Raw genomic sequence first — 19,780 nt, forward strand, 5'->3', positions numbered from 1 at the left:
AGCATTGGACGGTCGTTTCGTCCTATTATGGGACTCCTCGGCAGTGCGTATTAACGATAATTAACAATAACAGAAACAGATAATCATGAAGGAAGAATAAAAAGAAATCAGTCCATAATTAAAATTCTATTTATAAAATATACATTTATTTTCTTATATATAATTTAATTACCTAAATTCATAAACAAATAGCTTTTCAATTATTATTAAATAAGTTTTATAATAATAATAATTATGATAATTTATCAAAACGTTCTTTGGTTTTTGCACGAATATATGCTTGGGTTAATTCTTTTGGTGTTGAATCAATCGATATTGTGTTTTTTGATGAATTACTTGAACCAAGACCAGCTTGTGGATTAATACGTAAATTAACAGTTATCTTGAATATTGACATATAATAGTAGAGTTGAATAACGCCATCATGGTAGTGTAGAACAAGTTGTGGAGGAAAAATATTTTTTTGAAAAATAAAGGAAGAACACTTTATTATTTAAATATTTTAGATAAACAAGAAACATAAATGTTACGAAACAGAGAATAAATTCAACTGAATTAAAAAGGGTAGTTATTTGATGTAATACTTTAACTTAGTAAAGGTTTATGTACTTAACTTTACTGCACACTTTATTTATGTGTAGACTGATATGACACTATTTAATTGTCTAGACTATATTACCTTTTAATTCACTTAGTATTGCTTGTTTGAATCTTCCCATTGATGCTTAGGACTGCAACTGGTCAGTCTCTTATTGGCATATGTGCATACTGTGCGTATTGCCTCGATATTGCCTTAGTTCACAAGCATTATAAGCAAAGATGGATAGCTGCTAGCAGTGGAATCCAGGACGCACGTTTCATCCTATTTGCACAAGCAAGTGGCTATCAGGAATCAGTAGCTGAGTGAATAACGTGATGGTGTTTGAAGCGAAAAGTACTGGGTTCGAGTTTCAGAGTGAACATCAACTCTGAGATGCAGGTACATCCAGCTGATGAGTCCGAAATAGGACGAAACGCGCGTCCTCGATTCCACTGTTAGCCACCATCCATCTTTGCTTATATTACGTTGTGATGGGGAATGAATTTGTTATTATAACTTAATGGTACAAAACATCAAACGCTTTAACCATTAAGTTGTCTTGTTTATGCATATTTTATTCTACTTTTAAATTTGTGATAACTATTCAGGGATGATTGAAAATATTTAGATTTTACAATGATAATATCGACCTTTTTTATTTTAGATAACATCAGTTTCTATTTAAAGTAGAGGTGTGATTTTCATCTTCACCGTAAACTAATCATGTCATCTGGAAAGTCATCTTATTTTGCATGAATCTTTTGTCGATCGATGATACCTTTAATTCACCAATAGTTTGAAATAATGGTCTGGTGGCAGAAGTACTAGGCTGGTTAACCTGTAAGTCGCAAGTTCGAATCCCATTTTACTTATTAGGGTTTAGGCAACCAGGTAATACCAGTAGGTCCCAGAAAAGTAGAGTGGCTCAAAACCGAGTAGTATACAAACCACTAATTTATGGGTTATACTTCAACAACATATTCAGATAATTAGCCAATGGTTACGTCGTCTGAAATCTATTCGGTTGAAATTCTGTAGTCGGTAACTTCATTAAGTTATCAGTTCAACCATGTCGACCATCTCAACATGTAATCAGTCAATTATTTTGCCATAACTCTAACTTTTTTTTCCAAAATATGGTGTAATCTGTTTGATACCATGGAAAGCGTTTCTGAAGTGCGGTTGAGTCATTGTGTATACAAGTTTTTCATTAACATAAAGTGAATACAAAGGAAAATTAAACATTATCATCTCTAACTTCCTAAATGGCTTATCATGAAATACAGTACTGAAATATTCGTCTGACACCCTAACGGACCTGATGAGTAGAATTTAATGAACTAAGTCAGGAAACAGTGTTCAAGGAATTTGTATTTATGGTTAAATTTCGTTATCCATAAACATCTTTTGTTTGTAACTGGTTAATTGTCAATTAATTACAATGTTTTCAGTTGGAAATCTCATCACTTTTTTCTAGTCAAACTTGACTATTTCATAAATCGCAATATGTAAAAAAAAGATGATGCACGCTTAAATAATTTTGAATAAGTAGGAAATAGTTACCCATTATTCACTAATCTACAAAAAAATTTACCAGTTATTATTATTTTTAGGTTAAAGAAGAATTAAACAGTAAAAATAGAATCAAACTAGTGAAAATCAATTACCGGTTCTGAAATTCCAGTTTTACTTTTACCCAATCCTTGACCAGGTGTCCAACCCATTTTAGCTAATAATTTAGCTCCTTTATTTTCATCTCCAATCGGTTTATGTACACTGGCTGGTGTTGGTCGAGTTATTAGTGGAGTTTTATTAATTTGATGTATTATTACACCTGGTGCAGGAGGTAATGGATAACCTGCTGCTTTTAAATTCGCTTCGATTGCACGTCGTTGTGCAGCACGATCCATATATTGTTTGTCTGTTTTTGCTTGAGGTCTTATTCGTGGAAACTATTGATTGAAATGTAAACAAAGTTATTTTTAGAAAAAAAAAGCTTATTGTACTTGTTTTCGAAGATCATATACATAATGAACTGACTTTAGCTAAACAATTATTTCATACCATGGAGAAAGAAACAACTGTTTCGTTCTAGTATGAGACTTCTCAACAGTACGTAACTGAAACTACAAGAGAGATCGAACTGAAGATTCTAGGGTATACGGTAAGCATGACGCCTTGAGATAACTGAATTGATATCTTATGATTCACATTTTTAACTTAAGTCAATTTGTTAAAACTCAATACAATTTACTTTTGTTAAATCGCTAATTAAAGCCAGTGTAAGTTAATATAAACTTATCAAAGTAAGAATATTTTATACAGATTTAGCCAAAAAAGGCATTAAAGAAACTTGTCAGTACCCGAAGAGTTTTAATCTCGATAATGCCGTTTAACAGCAGATGACAATTATCCTAGCATATTTCCCGAAGAATGCACGTAGAAAAGTATTTGCAATAAAGGTGAATTAATGACAGTAATGTCTAGACAAGCTTTTATTATAAATAAACAGCTCAGTGGTAAGCTAATCAGTGTCAATGTAACGCTTACAATATCCCAATTGTTTTGTAACAATAATGTCGAATATAACCAGTTGTTTAGTTTTGTGTAGCTCAGTCATTAGGATGATATATTAAGTATATCATTCAGTTCTAAACTATCCAGACAAAAACATCATTCATTCCGAACATAGATACTGAGATAAGATTGCCAGATATACCTATAAAAATGTCAGTTTATGAAAGGTACCCTAAAGATAACGTCATTCGCGTTTCACAAAAGTATACCATGAGACAAGTTGATCAATCAAAACGCTAAGTGAAGCTAAATAAAACCATTAAAATTATGCTCTACATTTTAAGCAACAAAAAAAACAAACTTAAACGAAACTTAAAATGATCAATCATTTAATATCCTTTCTGTCAACTGGAGGTTTGCATCCCTCTATGCAACTTAGGCTTTCTAATCATTATTACTACATTTAAAACTTTACAAATTCAAAGCCGAATTATTAAATAGTTTAATTTTTCAGTAAACAAAAAGAAATCACACATCAGAGATTCTCTAATATCCTTTGCATTTTCTACAGTTAGGACTAATACTAATCATTTATTAATTTAATATGACAATAACAAACAATATTATCCAAGAAGGTAAACTGCACCAACGTGGAAGATTCCATTCTTATTAGGATAACGGAAGAAAAAAAAAGAAACAGGTAACTTACCTTTAAACCATATTTTTTTTTTATTTCATCTAATTTAGCTCTTCTTTCAGCATCTTTTGATGAAGATGCTGTTTTATTTTTGATTCCGATGATTTGAAAGGAAAACAAAATAAAATTTGGTCATTTAGAAGAAAAAAAGGAAGTAATTAAAACTAGATTATTTAGCAATAACCAAAAGTATTACTTTCAAATTCACTTGTTGTTGTTTACTTGTTTCTTCTTATTGTTATTTAGGACTGAAATTGGTCAGTCTCTTGTTGGCATATGTGCATCCTGTGCGGACTACCTTAATATTGTCTGAAGTCAAGGTTATCTCAATTATCAAACGAAAATAATAGCTGGCCAAAAACCAGAATGAATTAAACAGTTCTTTCATTATAGTTTGATTCTCCTCAGTAATATGGACGCAAATTTCAAACAAGATTGAACCCAGGACTTTAAGAGTCGCATAGTGAACATTATAGCATTAAACCAATCAGTTGTAACTGAATGGTTTACACTACCAACTTTAGTTTGTTGGTCAAATAGCCAGATTATTCAATGTAGTCAATTATATTTGCCTGTCTTATGATCAGTATAATTAAATGCATAATTTCTCAGTTAGAAGAAATCATTTTCTAAATAATGCAACGCATAAAGAAAAAGTCTTTATAATTAATTACTTGGTATAGTTCCAGTTAGATTTTCTGTATTCTTATGATTTGCAGAATTGATTGTTTCACTGACGTCTACAATTGAAGTTAAAGCAGCCTTAATCTCGTCTGGATCACATTGTCCACATGTTTCATTACCATTATGTATGTGTACAAGTAAACGAGTTGATCCTAATCGTATTATATCACCATGACGTAATATGGATGATTTACACTTAAATAAAAGAAAACAAGAAAAAGAAGGGAACATATATAAAAATAAAAGGTCAACTAGACTGGAAATGGGGGGGGGTAAGAGTAGACAAGGCTAATAATAATAATAATAATAATAATGTGGAAACAATTTGAAACCTAGTCACTCTAGATAATAAGCTAATATTACCAGGGTAGGTTTAAGGTGAGAACACACTGTTTTTGAATACACAAAGGGGATTTGAATTTTCGTATGGCTAAGACTTCAATAAACCTTAGTATACGCCCTTTTACACTTTTATACAACACCACAAAAGCTGAGTTAAGATCAATCTTATGGTCTGTTTCGATTACATGTTTGGCAATAGAGGATGATGGACGTTTATCCTCTACTCTTATTGGGTCATTTGATTCTATTTGTTTCTGCACCCATTTTGATACATGTTTATACACCCTAATTTTGAGATGCTTGTGTTTGGAAAAAAAGCAATTTTAGCAACTGGAATTCAATAGTCCTGATGATTTTTCGCTCAGTGGTACTTCGATGGCCCCAGGTTCTTTTTATGAGAATGATTAAAAGCAAAATTATTTAAAACCGATGAGTTTTGTTTAAGAAAAAATAAACAATTCCTCACTAGATAATTTTCCAGTAATATTCAAATGTTGAATCTGTTTACAGAATAAATAAAGATCGTTTTATGTAAAATGTATGGTGTTTTGCATGTATGTATGTATGTGTTTATGTTATTCTTACTAAACTCCTGTAATCAGATTAAGTTTAAGGTTACAGTCGGAGTTATATTATTTATTAGAGTTATCCACTAACTAGATTTAAATATAAAAGATAAACTAGTCAAAATGTATAATAACCAAAAAATCAGGACCGTATTTTATCACCAATCAAATCCATCTCAATGCTGTTAGATATTACATTTGACGTAGAAATGAATACATAAGTTAATGAATGTGTTTTTCTTTTTACTATTATTCTATCAATGAGTATCTGTGTCCAACTAATTGCAACTCATTAAATCTACTCACAATAACTGTATTTCGCCATACATGTAGGACATAAGCTGTCGTTAATCTCTCTTTATTTAACACACTAAAAGAAGAATCCTTTTTGAAAAAAAACTAGCTTCATCAAAATCAAACGTTTGTCACCTGCTTACACTAAATCTAATACCGTGACCAGTTATATATAAAGAATACGGAACAATACGAGGTACATGTCTGGTCTTCCTGATGTTCGATATAGTAAACTAAATATATAATAAATTTATAGAGTCTCACAACTATTAGACATGTACATATTAATTGCATTAGAAAACTAGTTGTTAAGTGATGCAAAAGAGGATTAATGAATGAACAATCGAAATTTATTTTTAGCAGAATCTAGTTCTTAATTTATATATGAATATGATAAAAATTTCTTCTGGACATTATCAGTAATCAATAAAAACTACCAAAAACAAAACTACTAATCAGATAAAACAATAAACTAACATTTTCTAAGGTAAATACATATAGAATAAAAAAATTTAAAATTATGAATTACCTTTGGCAATGTAATCCCATTGATAGTGGTGCTGAAATTAGAACCTCTATCCAATAGAGAATACTGACGAGTATCTGTATCGTAAATAACTTCACATTGCAACTATTATTAAGAAAAGAAGAAAAATAGTTTGTTAAAAAACTGCTACCAAACACTATAGAATATTTCATCAAAGTAAGTCATATCTAAGACAAGCAAAAAACTACAACATAAATTATACATAAAATAGAAGATTATGAACAACCACCACATAAAAAGGAAAAAGTGAAGAACATGTCAAGGAGATTACCAATACTTCCAACACTGATATATTGATAAACAAAAAGAAGAGAGGAAGGTCAATTCAGGACGAAGTGAAAAGCATCGAAACAACAGAAAAAGAATAAAAAACAGGGGAAAACGACAAAAGAAATTATTCACAAAAAAGCACTTTCAGTAATATCCGGTGAACACAAAACAAAAATACAGAATAATAACAGGAAATATAAGAAAAATAAGCAAAACAGACAAAAAAGAAACCAAAACTCAACGAAATAGACAAACCCACATAAATACAAATAAAAACAAAGAAATTCTCAGCGAAACCAGGAAAGAAATGTTCGAGTATAATTGCAAAAATAGTGCACAGGTGTGGTGTCAGTAATTAGCTGTGTGCAAGGTATATATATATCACAAACAAATATCATACTTGATTACATTTACCACAACCACAAACATCAATGTCACTCAAGTCAGCTGTCCGTATTCAAAGCTTTGTCAAGTCATTCCAACTACATCGCATTACCACACACTTGTCTACTTATTCCCTTGTAGCTGCACAACCACTACTCAGAGGACTCAGGCACACCCACTAACAATGTTGAATTACGAACGACCCATATATACACATATACATTGTGACACAGGATAATTACCTTCGAATGCAATAGTCCCATCACAATCACAACGCAACTATGACTAAGTATATGAACTCATTTAGTCAACTAGATCAGTGTGAAGTTCGGTAGATGGAAATGTGCACGAAGAATGACAATGTCATGGTATCTGTTAGTGCGAAGTACCAGTGAACCAGTGTCTATCTGTTGGGTTGTGTAAGAGCTGGTGTTTATGGAATGAGTGAAATGGTGTAAGTATTTATTTGTGTATGATGTATTTGTGAAGGCAATTGTTGTCTGTTTATGGATGATTGATGGGTCGTTATATTGTGGAATGAAAGTAGAGTGTATGAAGTGGGTGAAGGTGAGTTTATTCGAGCGATAGTTTGGTGCTTTCTGTTTAGTTTGAATATGTGTCTGGTGTGGTAGATGTTGGTGTTAGATTTGCGTGTGGTTGGCAGTAGTTGAGTGAAGAGGGAGCTATATTGTTATTCAAAGGGATGATCCGAAGACCTCCCCACTGACAAAAACTACGCGTCCGAGCGAGCCCAATTAGGGATCGTCGCAGGCTTCAACACGCCGGAGTGCAATGGCGAGCCTCCACCTGGGGCCAGGGCATTCGTGATCACCCTGGTCCCGGCGCCAAGTAAGTTTAAGCAAACGATTCAACAATAACATACCTATTATTCTTCAACACATTACACTCAATCATCAATTAGCAAACATTTCACACTAACAACATACACAACCATTCGCATCACCATATTACACTCTCACTACATAAACATTTATAACGAAAAACCAATTCTCAACAAAAATCACCATCAAATACACAAATGCACTCGCAAACATCAATTACAATATTCAAAAACACCAACCACATATACTACTTCACATCAATTCAGTAGACAAAATCCAACATCATACGCAACTCGGGCAATTGCATCGCGCTAAATCAACAACATCTTTCAGGCAGAACACACATCACACAAACACAGATTACCATCATTCCACAAATCCCAATGTACTAATACCATCATTCCACAAATCCCAATGTACTAATACTATTCACAACACCTAATCCTCAAATCAAAACAAACACACCATACTGAAACAATGCATCTCCGGGAACAACACTCCTCTCAGTCAGCAACAAGCAATAACACAACTAATATCCTTCTCACATAACTAATATATATATATATATATATTTATATATATATATTAGACACAAATATCATACGTGATTACATTTACCACAACCACAAACATCATTTACCACAACCACAAACATCAATGTCACTCAAGTCAGCTGTCCGTATTCCATCGCATTACCACACACTTGTCTACTTATTCCCTTGTAGCTGCACAACCACTACTCAGAGGACTCAGGCACACCCACTAACAATGTTGAATTACGAACGACCCATATATACACATATACATTGTGATATACACATATACATTGTGACACAGGATAATTACCTTCGAATGCAATAGTCCCATCACAATCACAACGCAACTATGACTAAGTATATGAACTCATTTAGTCAACTAGATCAGTGTGAAGTTCGGTAGATGGAAATGTGCACGAAGAATGACAATGTCATGGTATCTGTTAGTGCGAAGTACCAGTGAACCAGTGTCTATCTGTTGGGTTGTGTAAGAGCTGGTGTTTATGGAATGAGTGAAATGGTGTAAGTATTTATTTGTGTATGATGTATTTGTGAAGGCAATTGTTGTCTGTTTATGGATGATTGATGGGTCGTTATATTGTGGAATGAAAGTAGAGTGTATGAAGTGGGTGAAGGTGAGTTTATTCGAGCGATAGTTTGGTGCTTTCTGTTTAGTTTGAATATGTGTCTGGTGTGGTAGATGTTGGTGTTAGATTTGCGTGTGGTTGGCAGTAGTTGAGTGAAGAGGGAGCTATATTGTTATTCAAAGGGATGATCCGAAGACCTCCCCACTGACAAAAACTACGCGTCCGAGCGAGCCCAATTAGGGATCGTCGCAGGCTTCAACACGCCGGAGTGCAATGGCGAGCCTCCACCTGGGGCCAGGGCATTCGTGATCACCCTGGTCCCGGCGCCAAGTAAGTTTAAGCAAACGATTCAACAATAACATACCTATTATTCTTCAACACATTACACTCAATCATCAATTAGCAAACATTTCACACTAACAACATACACAACCATTCGCATCACCATATTACACTCTCACTACATAAACATTTATAACGAAAAACCAATTCTCAACAAAAATCACCATCAAATACACAAATGCACTCGCAAACATCAATTACAATATTCAAAAACACCAACCACATATACTACTTCACATCAATTCAGTAGACAAAATCCAACATCATACGCAACTCGGGCAATTGCATCGCGCTAAATCAACAACATCTTTCAGGCAGAACACACATCACACAAACACAGATTACCATCATTCCACAAATCCCAATGTACTAATACTATTCACAACACCTAATCCTCAAATCAAAACAAACACACCATACTGAAACAATGCATCTCCGGGAACAACACTCCTCTCAGTCAGCAACAAGTGACAGAGACCGCGACACATTGACCAACACTCTACGGGCAATAACACAACTAATATCCTTCTCACATAACTAATATATATATATATATATATTAGACACAAATATCATACGTGATTACATTTACCACAACCACAAACATCAATGTCACTCAAGTCAGCTGTCCGTATTCAAAGCTTTGTCAAGTCATTCCAACTACATCGCATTACCACACACTTGTCTACTTATTCCCTTGTAGCTGCACAACCACTACTCAGAGGACTCAGGCACACCCACTAACAATGTTGAATTACGAACGACCCATATATACACATATACATTGTGACACAGGATAATTACCTTCGAATGCAATAGTCCCATCACAATCACAACGCAACTATGACTAAGTATATGAACTCATTTAATCAACTAGATCAGTGTGAAGTTCGGTAGATGGAAATGTGCACGAAGAATGACAATGTCATGGTATCTGTTAGTGCGAAGTACCAGTGAACCAGTGTCTATCTGTTGGGTTGTGTAAGAGCTGGTGTTTATGGAATGAGTGAAATGGTGTAAGTATTTATTTGTGTATGATGTATTTGTGAAGGCAATTGTTGTCTGTTTATGGATGATTGATGGGTCGTTATATTGTGGAATGAAAGTAGAGTGTATGAAGTGGGTGAAGGTGAGTTTATTCGAGCGATAGTTTGGTGCTTTCTGTTTAGTTTGAATATGTGTCTGGTGTGGTAGATGTTGGTGTTAGATTTGCGTGTGGTTGGCAGTAGTTGAGTGAAGAGGGAGCTATATTGTTATTCAAAGGGATGATCCGAAGACCTCCCCACTGACAAAAACTACGCGTCCGAGCGAGCCCAATTAGGGATCGTCGCAGGCTTCAACACGCCGGAGTGCAATGGCGAGCCTCCACCTGGGGCCAGGGCATTCGTGATCACCCTGGTCCCGGCGCCAAGTAAGTTTAAGCAAACGATTCAACAATAACATACCTATTATTCTTCAACACATTACACTCAATCATCAATTAGCAAACATTTCACACTAACAACATACACAACCATTCGCATCACCATATTACACTCTCACTACATAAACATTTATAACGAAAAACCAATTCTCAACAAAAATCACCATCAAATACACAAATGCACTCGCAAACATCAATTACAATATTCAAAAACACCAACCACATATACTACTTCACATCAATTCAGTAGACAAAATCCAACATCATACGCAACTCGGGCAATTGCATCGCGCTAAATCAACAACATCTTTCAGGCAGAACACACATCACACAAACACAGATTACCATCATTCCACAAATCCCAATGTACTAATACTATTCACAACACCTAATCCTCAAATCAAAACAAACACACCATACTGAAACAATGCATCTCCGGGAACAACACTCCTCTCAGTCAGCAACAAGTGACAGAGACCGCGACACATTGACCAACACTCTACGGGCAATAACACAACTAATATCCTTCTCACATAACTAATATATATATATATATATATATATATATATATATATATATTAGACACAAATATCATACGTGATTACATTTACCACAACCACAAACATCAATGTCACTCAAGTCAGCTGTCCGTATTCAAAGCTTTGTCAAGTCATTCCAACTACATCGCATTACCACACACTTGTCTACTTATTCCCTTGTAGCTGCACAACCACTACTCAGAGGACTCAGGCACACCCACTAACAATGTTGAATTACGAACGACCCATATATACACATATACATTGTGACACAGGATAATTACCTTCGAATGCAATAGTCCCATCACAATCACAACGCAACTATGACTAAGTATATGAACTCATTTAGTCAACTAGATCAGTGTGAAGTTCGGTAGATGGAAATGTGCACGAAGAATGACAATGTCATGGTATCTGTTAGTGCGAAGTACCAGTGAACCAGTGTCTATCTGTTGGGTTGTGTAAGAGCTGGTGTTTATGGAATGAGTGAAATGGTGTAAGTATTTATTTGTGTATGATGTATTTGTGAAGGCAATTGTTGTCTGTTTATGGATGATTGATGGGTCGTTATATTGTGGAATGAAAGTAAAGTGTATGAAGTTGGTGAAGGTGAGTTTATTCGAGCGATAGTTTGGTGCTTTCTGTTTAGTTTGAATATGTGTCTGGTGTGGTAGATGTTGGTGTTAGATTTGCGTGTGGTTGGCAGTAGTTGAGTGAAGAGGGAGCTATATTGTTATTCAAAGGGATGATCCGAAGACCTCCCCACTGACAAAAACTACGCGTCCGAGCGAGCCCAATTAGGGATCGTCGCAGGCTTCAACACGCCGGAGTGCAATGGCGAGCCTCCACCTGGGGCCAGGGCATTCGTGATCACCCTGGTCCCGGCGCCAAGTAAGTTTAAGCAAACGATTCAACAATAACATACCTATTATTCTTCAACACATTACACTCAATCATCAATTAGCAAACATTTCACACTAACAACATACACAACCATTCGCATCACCATATTACACTCTCACTACATAAACATTTATAACGAAAAACCAATTCTCAACAAAAATCACCATCAAATACACAAATGCACTCGCAAACATCAATTACAATATTCAAAAACACCAACCACATATACTACTTCACATCAATTCAGTAGACAAAATCCAACATCATACGCAACTCGGGCAATTGCATCGCGCTAAATCAACAACATCTTTCAGGCAGAACACACATCACACAAACACAGATTACCATCATTCCACAAATCCCAATGTACTAATACTATTCACAACACCTAATCCTCAAATCAAAACAAACACACCATACTGAAACAATGCATCTCCGGGAACAACACTCCTCTCAGTCAGCAACAAGTGACAGAGACCGCGACACATTGACCAACACTCTACGGGCAATAACACAACTAATATCCTTCTCACATAACTAATATATATATATATATATATATATATATATATATTAGACACAAATATCATACGTGATTACATTTACCACAACCACAAACATCAATGTCACTCAAGTCAGCTGTCCGTATTCAAAGCTTTGTCAAGTCATTCCAACTACATCGCATTACCACACACTTGTCTACTTATTCCCTTGTAGCTGCACAACCACTACTCAGAGGACTCAGGCACACCCACTAACAATGTTGAATTACGAACGACCCATATATACACATATACATTGTGACACAGGATAATTACCTTCGAATGCAATAGTCCCATCACAATCACAACGCAACTATGACTAAGTATATGAACTCATTTAGTCAACTAGATCAGTGTGAAGTTCGGTAGATGGAAATGTGCACGAAGAATGACAATGTCATGGTATCTGTTAGTGCGAAGTACCAGTGAACCAGTGTCTATCTGTTGGGTTGTGTAAGAGCTGGTGTTTATGGAATGAGTGAAATGGTGTAAGTATTTATTTGTGTATGATGTATTTGTGAAGGCAATTGTTGTCTGTTTATGGATGATTGATGGGTCGTTATATTGTGGAATGAAAGTAGAGTGTATGAAGTGGGTGAAGGTGAGTTTATTCGAGCGATAGTTTGGTGCTTTCTGTTTAGTTTGAATATGTGTCTGGTGTGGTAGATGTTGGTGTTAGATTTGCGTGTGGTTGGCAGTAGTTGAGTGAAGAGGGAGCTATATTGTTATTCAAAGGGATGATCCGAAGACCTCCCCACTGACAAAAACTACGCGTCCGAGCGAGCCCAATTAGGGATCGTCGCAGGCTTCAACACGCCGGAGTGCAATGGCGAGCCTCCACCTGGGGCCAGGGCATTCGTGATCACCCTGGTCCCGGCGCCAAGTAAGTTTAAGCAAACGATTCAACAATAACATACCTATTATTCTTCAACACATTACACTCAATCATCAATTAGCAAACATTTCACACTAACAACATACACAACCATTCGCATCACCATATTACACTCTCACTACATAAACATTTATAACGAAAAACCAATTCTCAACAAAAATCACCATCAAATACACAAATGCACTCGCAAACATCAATTACAATATTCAAAAACACCAACCACATATACTACTTCACATCAATTCAGTAGACAAAATCCAACATCATACGCAACTCGGGCAATTGCATCGCGCTAAATCAACAACATCTTTCAGGCAGAACACACATCACACAAACACAGATTACCATCATTCCACAAATCCCAATGTACTAATACTATTCACAACACCTAATCCTCAAATCAAAACAAACACACCATACTGAAACAATGCATCTCCGGGAACAACACTCCTCTCAGTCAGCAACAAGTGACAGAGACCGCGACACATTGACCAACACTCTACGGGCAATAACACAACTAATATCCTTCTCACATAACTAATATATATATATATATATATATATATATATATATTAGACACAAATATCATACGTGATTACATTTACCACAACCACAAACATCAATGTCACTCAAGTCAGCTGTCCGTATTCAAAGCTTTGTCAAGTCATTCCAACTACATCGCATTACCACACACTTGTCTACTTATTCCCTTGTAGCTGCACAACCACTACTCAGAGGACTCAGGCACACCCACTAACAATGTTGAATTACGAACGACCCATATATACACATATACATTGTGACACAGGATAATTACCTTCGAATGCAATAGTCCCATCACAATCACAACGCAACTATGACTAAGTATATGAACTCATTTAGTCAACTAGATCAGTGTGAAGTTCGGTAGATGGAAATGTGCACGAAGAATGACAATGTCATGGTATCTGTTAGTGCGAAGTACCAGTGAACCAGTGTCTATCTGTTGGGTTGTGTAAGAGCTGGTGTTTATGGAATGAGTGAAATGGTGTAAGTATTTATTTGTGTATGATGTATTTGTGAAGGCAATTGTTGTCTGTTTATGGATGATTGATGGGTCGTTATATTGTGGAATGAAAGTAGAGTGTATGAAGTGGGTGAAGGTGAGTTTATTCGAGCGATAGTTTGGTGCTTTCTGTTTAGTTTGAATATGTGTCTGGTGTGGTAGATGTTGGTGTTAGATTTGCGTGTGGTTGGCAGTAGTTGAGTGAAGAGGGAGCTATATTGTTATTCAAAGGGATGATCCGAAGACCTCCCCACTGACAAAAACTACGCGTCCGAGCGAGCCCAATTAGGGATCGTCGCAGGCTTCAACACGCCGGAGTGCAATGGCGAGCCTCCACCTGGGGCCAGGGCATTCGTGATCACCCTGGTCCCGGCGCCAAGTAAGTTTAAGCAAACGATTCAACAATAACATACCTATTATTCTTCAACACATTACACTCAATCATCAATTAGCAAACATTTCACACTAACAACATACACAACCATTCGCATCACCATATTACACTCTCACTACATAAACATTTATAACGAAAAACCAATTCTCAACAAAAATCACCATCAAATACACAAATGCACTCGCAAACATCAATTACAATATTCAAAAACACCAACCACATATACTACTTCACATCAATTCAGTAGACAAAATCCAACATCATACGCAACTCGGGCAATTGCATCGCGCTAAATCAACAACATCTTTCAGGCAGAACACACATCACACAAACACAGATTACCATCATTCCACAAATCCCAATGTACTAATACTATTCACAACACCTAATCCTCAAATCAAAACAAACACACCATACTGAAACAATGCATCTCCGGGAACAACACTCCTCTCAGTCAGCAACAAGTGACAGAGACCGCGACACATTGACCAACACTCTACGGGCAATAACACAACTAATATCCTTCGCACATAACTAATATATATATATATATATATATATTTATATATTAGACACAAATATCATACGTGATTACATTTACCACAACCACAAACATCAATGTCACTACATTTACCACAACCACAAACATCAATGTCACTCAAGTCAGCTGTCCGTATTCAAAGCTTTGTCAAGTCATTCCAACTACATCGCATTACCACACACTTGTCTACTTATTCCCTTGTAGCTGCACAACCACTACTCAGAGGACTCAGGCACACCCACTAACAATGTTGAATTACGAACGACCCATATATACACATATACATTGTGACACAGGATAATTACCTTCGAATGCAATAGTCCCATCACAATCACAACGCAACTATGACTAAGTATATGAACTCATTTAGTCAACTAGATCAGTGTGAAGTTCGGTAGATGGAAATGTGCACGAAGAATGACAATGTCATGGTATCTGTTAGTGCGAAGTACCAGTGAACCAGTGTCTATCTGTTGGGTTGTGTAAGAGCTGGTGTTTATGGAATGAGTGAAATGGTGTAAGTATTTATTTGTGTATGATGTATTTGTGAAGGCAATTGTTGTCTGTTTATGGATGATTGATGGGTCGTTATATTGTGGAATGAAAGTAGAGTGTATGAAGTGGGTGAAGGTGAGTTTATTCGAGCGATAGTTTGGTGCTTTCTGTTTAGTTTGAATATGTGTCTGGTGTGGTAGATGTTGGTGTTAGATTTGCGTGTGGTTGGCAGTAGTTGAGTGAAGAGGGAGCTATATTGTTATTCAAAGGGATGATCCGAAGACCTCCCCACTGACAAAAACTACGCGTCCGAGCGAGCCCAATTAGGGATCGTCGCAGGCTTCAACACGCCGGAGTGCAATGGCGAGCCTCCACCTGGGGCCAGGGCATTCGTGATCACCCTGGTCCCGGCGCCAAGTAAGTTTAAGCAAACGATTCAACAATAACATACCTATTATTCTTCAACACATTACACTCAATCATCAATTAGCAAACATTTCACACTAACAACATACACAACCATTCGCATCACCATATTACACTCTCACTACATAAACATTTATAACGAAAAACCAATTCTCAACAAAAATCACCATCAAATACACAAATGCACTCGCAAACATCAATTACAATATTCAAAAACACCAACCACATATACTACTTCACATCAATTCAGTAGACAAAATCCAACATCATACGCAACTCGGGCAATTGCATCGCGCTAAATCAACAACATCTTTCAGGCAGAACACACATCACACAAACACAGATTACCATCATTCCACAAATCCCAATGTACTAATACTATTCACAACACCTAATCCTCAAATCAAAACAAACACACCATACTGAAACAATGCATCTCCGGGAACAACACTCCTCTCAGTCAGCAACAAGTGACAGAGACCGCGACACATTGACCAACACTCTACGGGCAATAACACAACTAATATCCTTCTCACATAACTAACTAATATATATATATATATATATATTTATATATATATATTAGACACAAATATCATACGTGATTACATTTACCACAACCACAAACATCAATGTCACTCAAGTCAGCTGTCCGTATTCAAAGCTTTGTCAAGTCATTCCAACTACATCGCATTACCACACACTTGTCTACTTATTCCCTTGTAGCTGCACAACCACTACTCAGAGGACTCAGGCACACCCACTAACAATGTTGAATTACGAACGACCCATATATACACATATACATTGTGACACAGGATAATTACCTTCGAATGCAATAGTCCCATCACAATCACAACGCAACTATGACTAAGTATATGAACTCATTTAGTCAACTAGATCAGTGTGAAGTTCGGTAGATGGAAATGTGCACGAAGAATGACAATGTCATGGTATCTGTTAGTGCGAAGTACCAGTGAACCAGTGTCTATCTGTTGGGTTGTGTAAGAGCTGGTGTTTATGGAATGAGTGAAATGGTGTAAGTATTTATTTGTGTATGATGTATTTGTGAAGGCAATTGTTGTCTGTTTATGGATGATTGATGGGTCGTTATATTGTGGAATGAAAGTAGAGTGTATGAAGTGGGTGAAGGTGAGTTTATTCGAGCGATAGTTTGGTGCTTTCTGTTTAGTTTGAATATGTGTCTGGTGTGGTAGATGTTGGTGTTAGATTTGCGTGTGGTTGGCAGTAGTTGAGTGAAGAGGGAGCTATATTGTTATTCAAAGGGATGATCCGAAGACCTCCCCACTGACAAAAACTACGCGTCCGAGCGAGCCCAATTAGGGATCGTCGCAGGCTTCAACACGCCGGAGTGCAATGGCGAGCCTCCACCTGGGGCCAGGGCATTCGTGATCACCCTGGTCCCGGCGCCAAGTAAGTTTAAGCAAACGATTCAACAATAACATACCTATTATTCTTCAACACATTACACTCAATCATCAATTAGCAAACATTTCACACTAACAACATACACAACCATTCGCATCACCATATTACACTCTCACTACATAAACATTTATAACGAAAAACCAATTCTCAACAAAAATCACCATCAAATACACAAATGCACTCGCAAACATCAATTACAATATTCAAAAACACCAACCACATATACTACTTCACATCAATTCAGTAGACAAAATCCAACATCATACGCAACTCGGGCAATTGCATCGCGCTAAATCAACAACATCTTTCAGGCAGAACACACATCACACAAACACAGATTACCATCATTCCACAAATCCCAATGTACTAATACTATTCACAACACCTAATCCTCAAATCAAAACAAACACACCATACTGAAACAATGCATCTCCGGGAACAACACTCCTCTCAGTCAGCAACAAGTGACAGAGACCGCGACACATTGACCAACACTCTACGGGCAATAACACAACTAATATCCTTCTCACATAACTAATATATATATATATATATATATATTTATATATTAGACACAAATATCATACGTGATTACATTTACCACAACCACAAACACATCAATGTCACTCAAGTCAGCTGTCCGTATTCAAAGCTTTGTCAAGTACATCGCATTACCACACACTTGTCTACTTATTCCCTTGTAGCTGCACAACCACTACTCAGAGGACTCAGGCACACCCACTAACAATGTTGAATTACGAACGACCCATATATACACATATACATTGTGACACAGGATAATTACCTTCGAATGCAATAGTCCCATCACAATCACAACGCAACTATGACTAAGTATATGAACTCATTTAGTCAACTAGATCAGTGTGAAGTTCGGTAGATGGAAATGTGCACGAAGAATGACAATGTCATGGTATCTGTTAGTGCGAAGTACCAGTGAACCAGTGTCTATCTGTTGGGTTGTGTAAGAGCTGGTGTTTATGGAATGAGTGAAATGGTGTAAGTATTTATTTGTGTATGATGTATTTGTGAAGGCAATTGTTGTCTGTTTATGGATGATTGATGGGTCGTTATATTGTGGAATGAAAGTAGAGTGTATGAAGTGGGTGAAGGTGAGTTTATTCGAGCGATAGTTTGGTGCTTTCTGTTTAGTTTGAATATGTGTCTGGTGTGGTAGATGTTGGTGTTAGATTTGCGTGTGGTTGGCAGTAGTTGAGTGAAGAGGGAGCTATATTGTTATTCAAAGGGATGATCCGAAGACCTCCCCACTGACAAAAACTACGCGTCCGAGCGAGCCCAATTAGGGATCGTCGCAGGCTTCAACACGCCGGAGTGCAATGGCGAGCCTCCACCTGGGGCCAGGGCATTCGTGATCACCCTGGTCCCGGCGCCAAGTAAGTTTAAGCAAACGATTCAACAATAACATACCTATTATTCTTCAACACATTACACTCAATCATCAATTAGCAAACATTTCACACTAACAACATACACAACCATTCGCATCACCATATTACACTCTCACTACATAAACATTTATAACGAAAAACCAATTCTCAACAAAAATCACCATCAAATACACAAATGCACTCGCAAACATCAATTACAATATTCAAAAACACCAACCACATATACTACTTCACATCAATTCAGTAGACAAAATCCAACATCATACGCAACTCGGGCAATTGCATCGCGCTAAATCAACAACATCTTTCAGGCAGAACACACATCACACAAACACAGATTACCATCATTCCACAAATCCCAATGTACTAATACTATTCACAACACCTAATCCTCAAATCAAAACAAACACACCATACTGAAACAATGCATCTCCGGGAACAACACTCCTCTCAGTCAGCAACAAGTGACAGAGACCGCGACACATTGACCAACACTCTACGGGCAATAACA

The 19,780-nt window shown here is 36.6% G+C and overlaps 1 protein-coding gene across 2 annotated transcripts in view; it reads right to left on the reverse strand.

Moving 5' to 3' along the window:
• Positions 1 to 232: 232 nt before the first annotated feature.
• Positions 233 to 19,780, reverse strand: part of Smp_084540.1 (putative g patch domain-containing protein 1 (Evolutionarily conserved G-patch domain containing protein)) — a gene marked incomplete at both ends in the record, with an annotated part of 64,587 nt that continues 45,039 nt past the window's right edge. For both annotated transcript variants that reach the window (XM_018799477.1, XM_018799476.1), the window contains 5 exons: positions 233 to 382; positions 2,248 to 2,532; positions 3,807 to 3,874; positions 4,469 to 4,673; positions 6,210 to 6,311. In XM_018799477.1, the coding sequence (XP_018651262.1) occupies positions 233 to 382; positions 2,248 to 2,532; positions 3,807 to 3,874; positions 4,469 to 4,673; positions 6,210 to 6,311 (810 nt within the window). The remainder of the gene's footprint in view (positions 383 to 2,247; positions 2,533 to 3,806; positions 3,875 to 4,468; positions 4,674 to 6,209; positions 6,312 to 19,780) is intronic.

This window comes from Schistosoma mansoni, chromosome 3, assembly GCF_000237925.1.
Source record: "Schistosoma mansoni strain Puerto Rico chromosome 3, complete genome".
NCBI classification, from domain to species: Eukaryota; Metazoa; Platyhelminthes; class Trematoda; order Strigeidida; family Schistosomatidae; genus Schistosoma; species Schistosoma mansoni.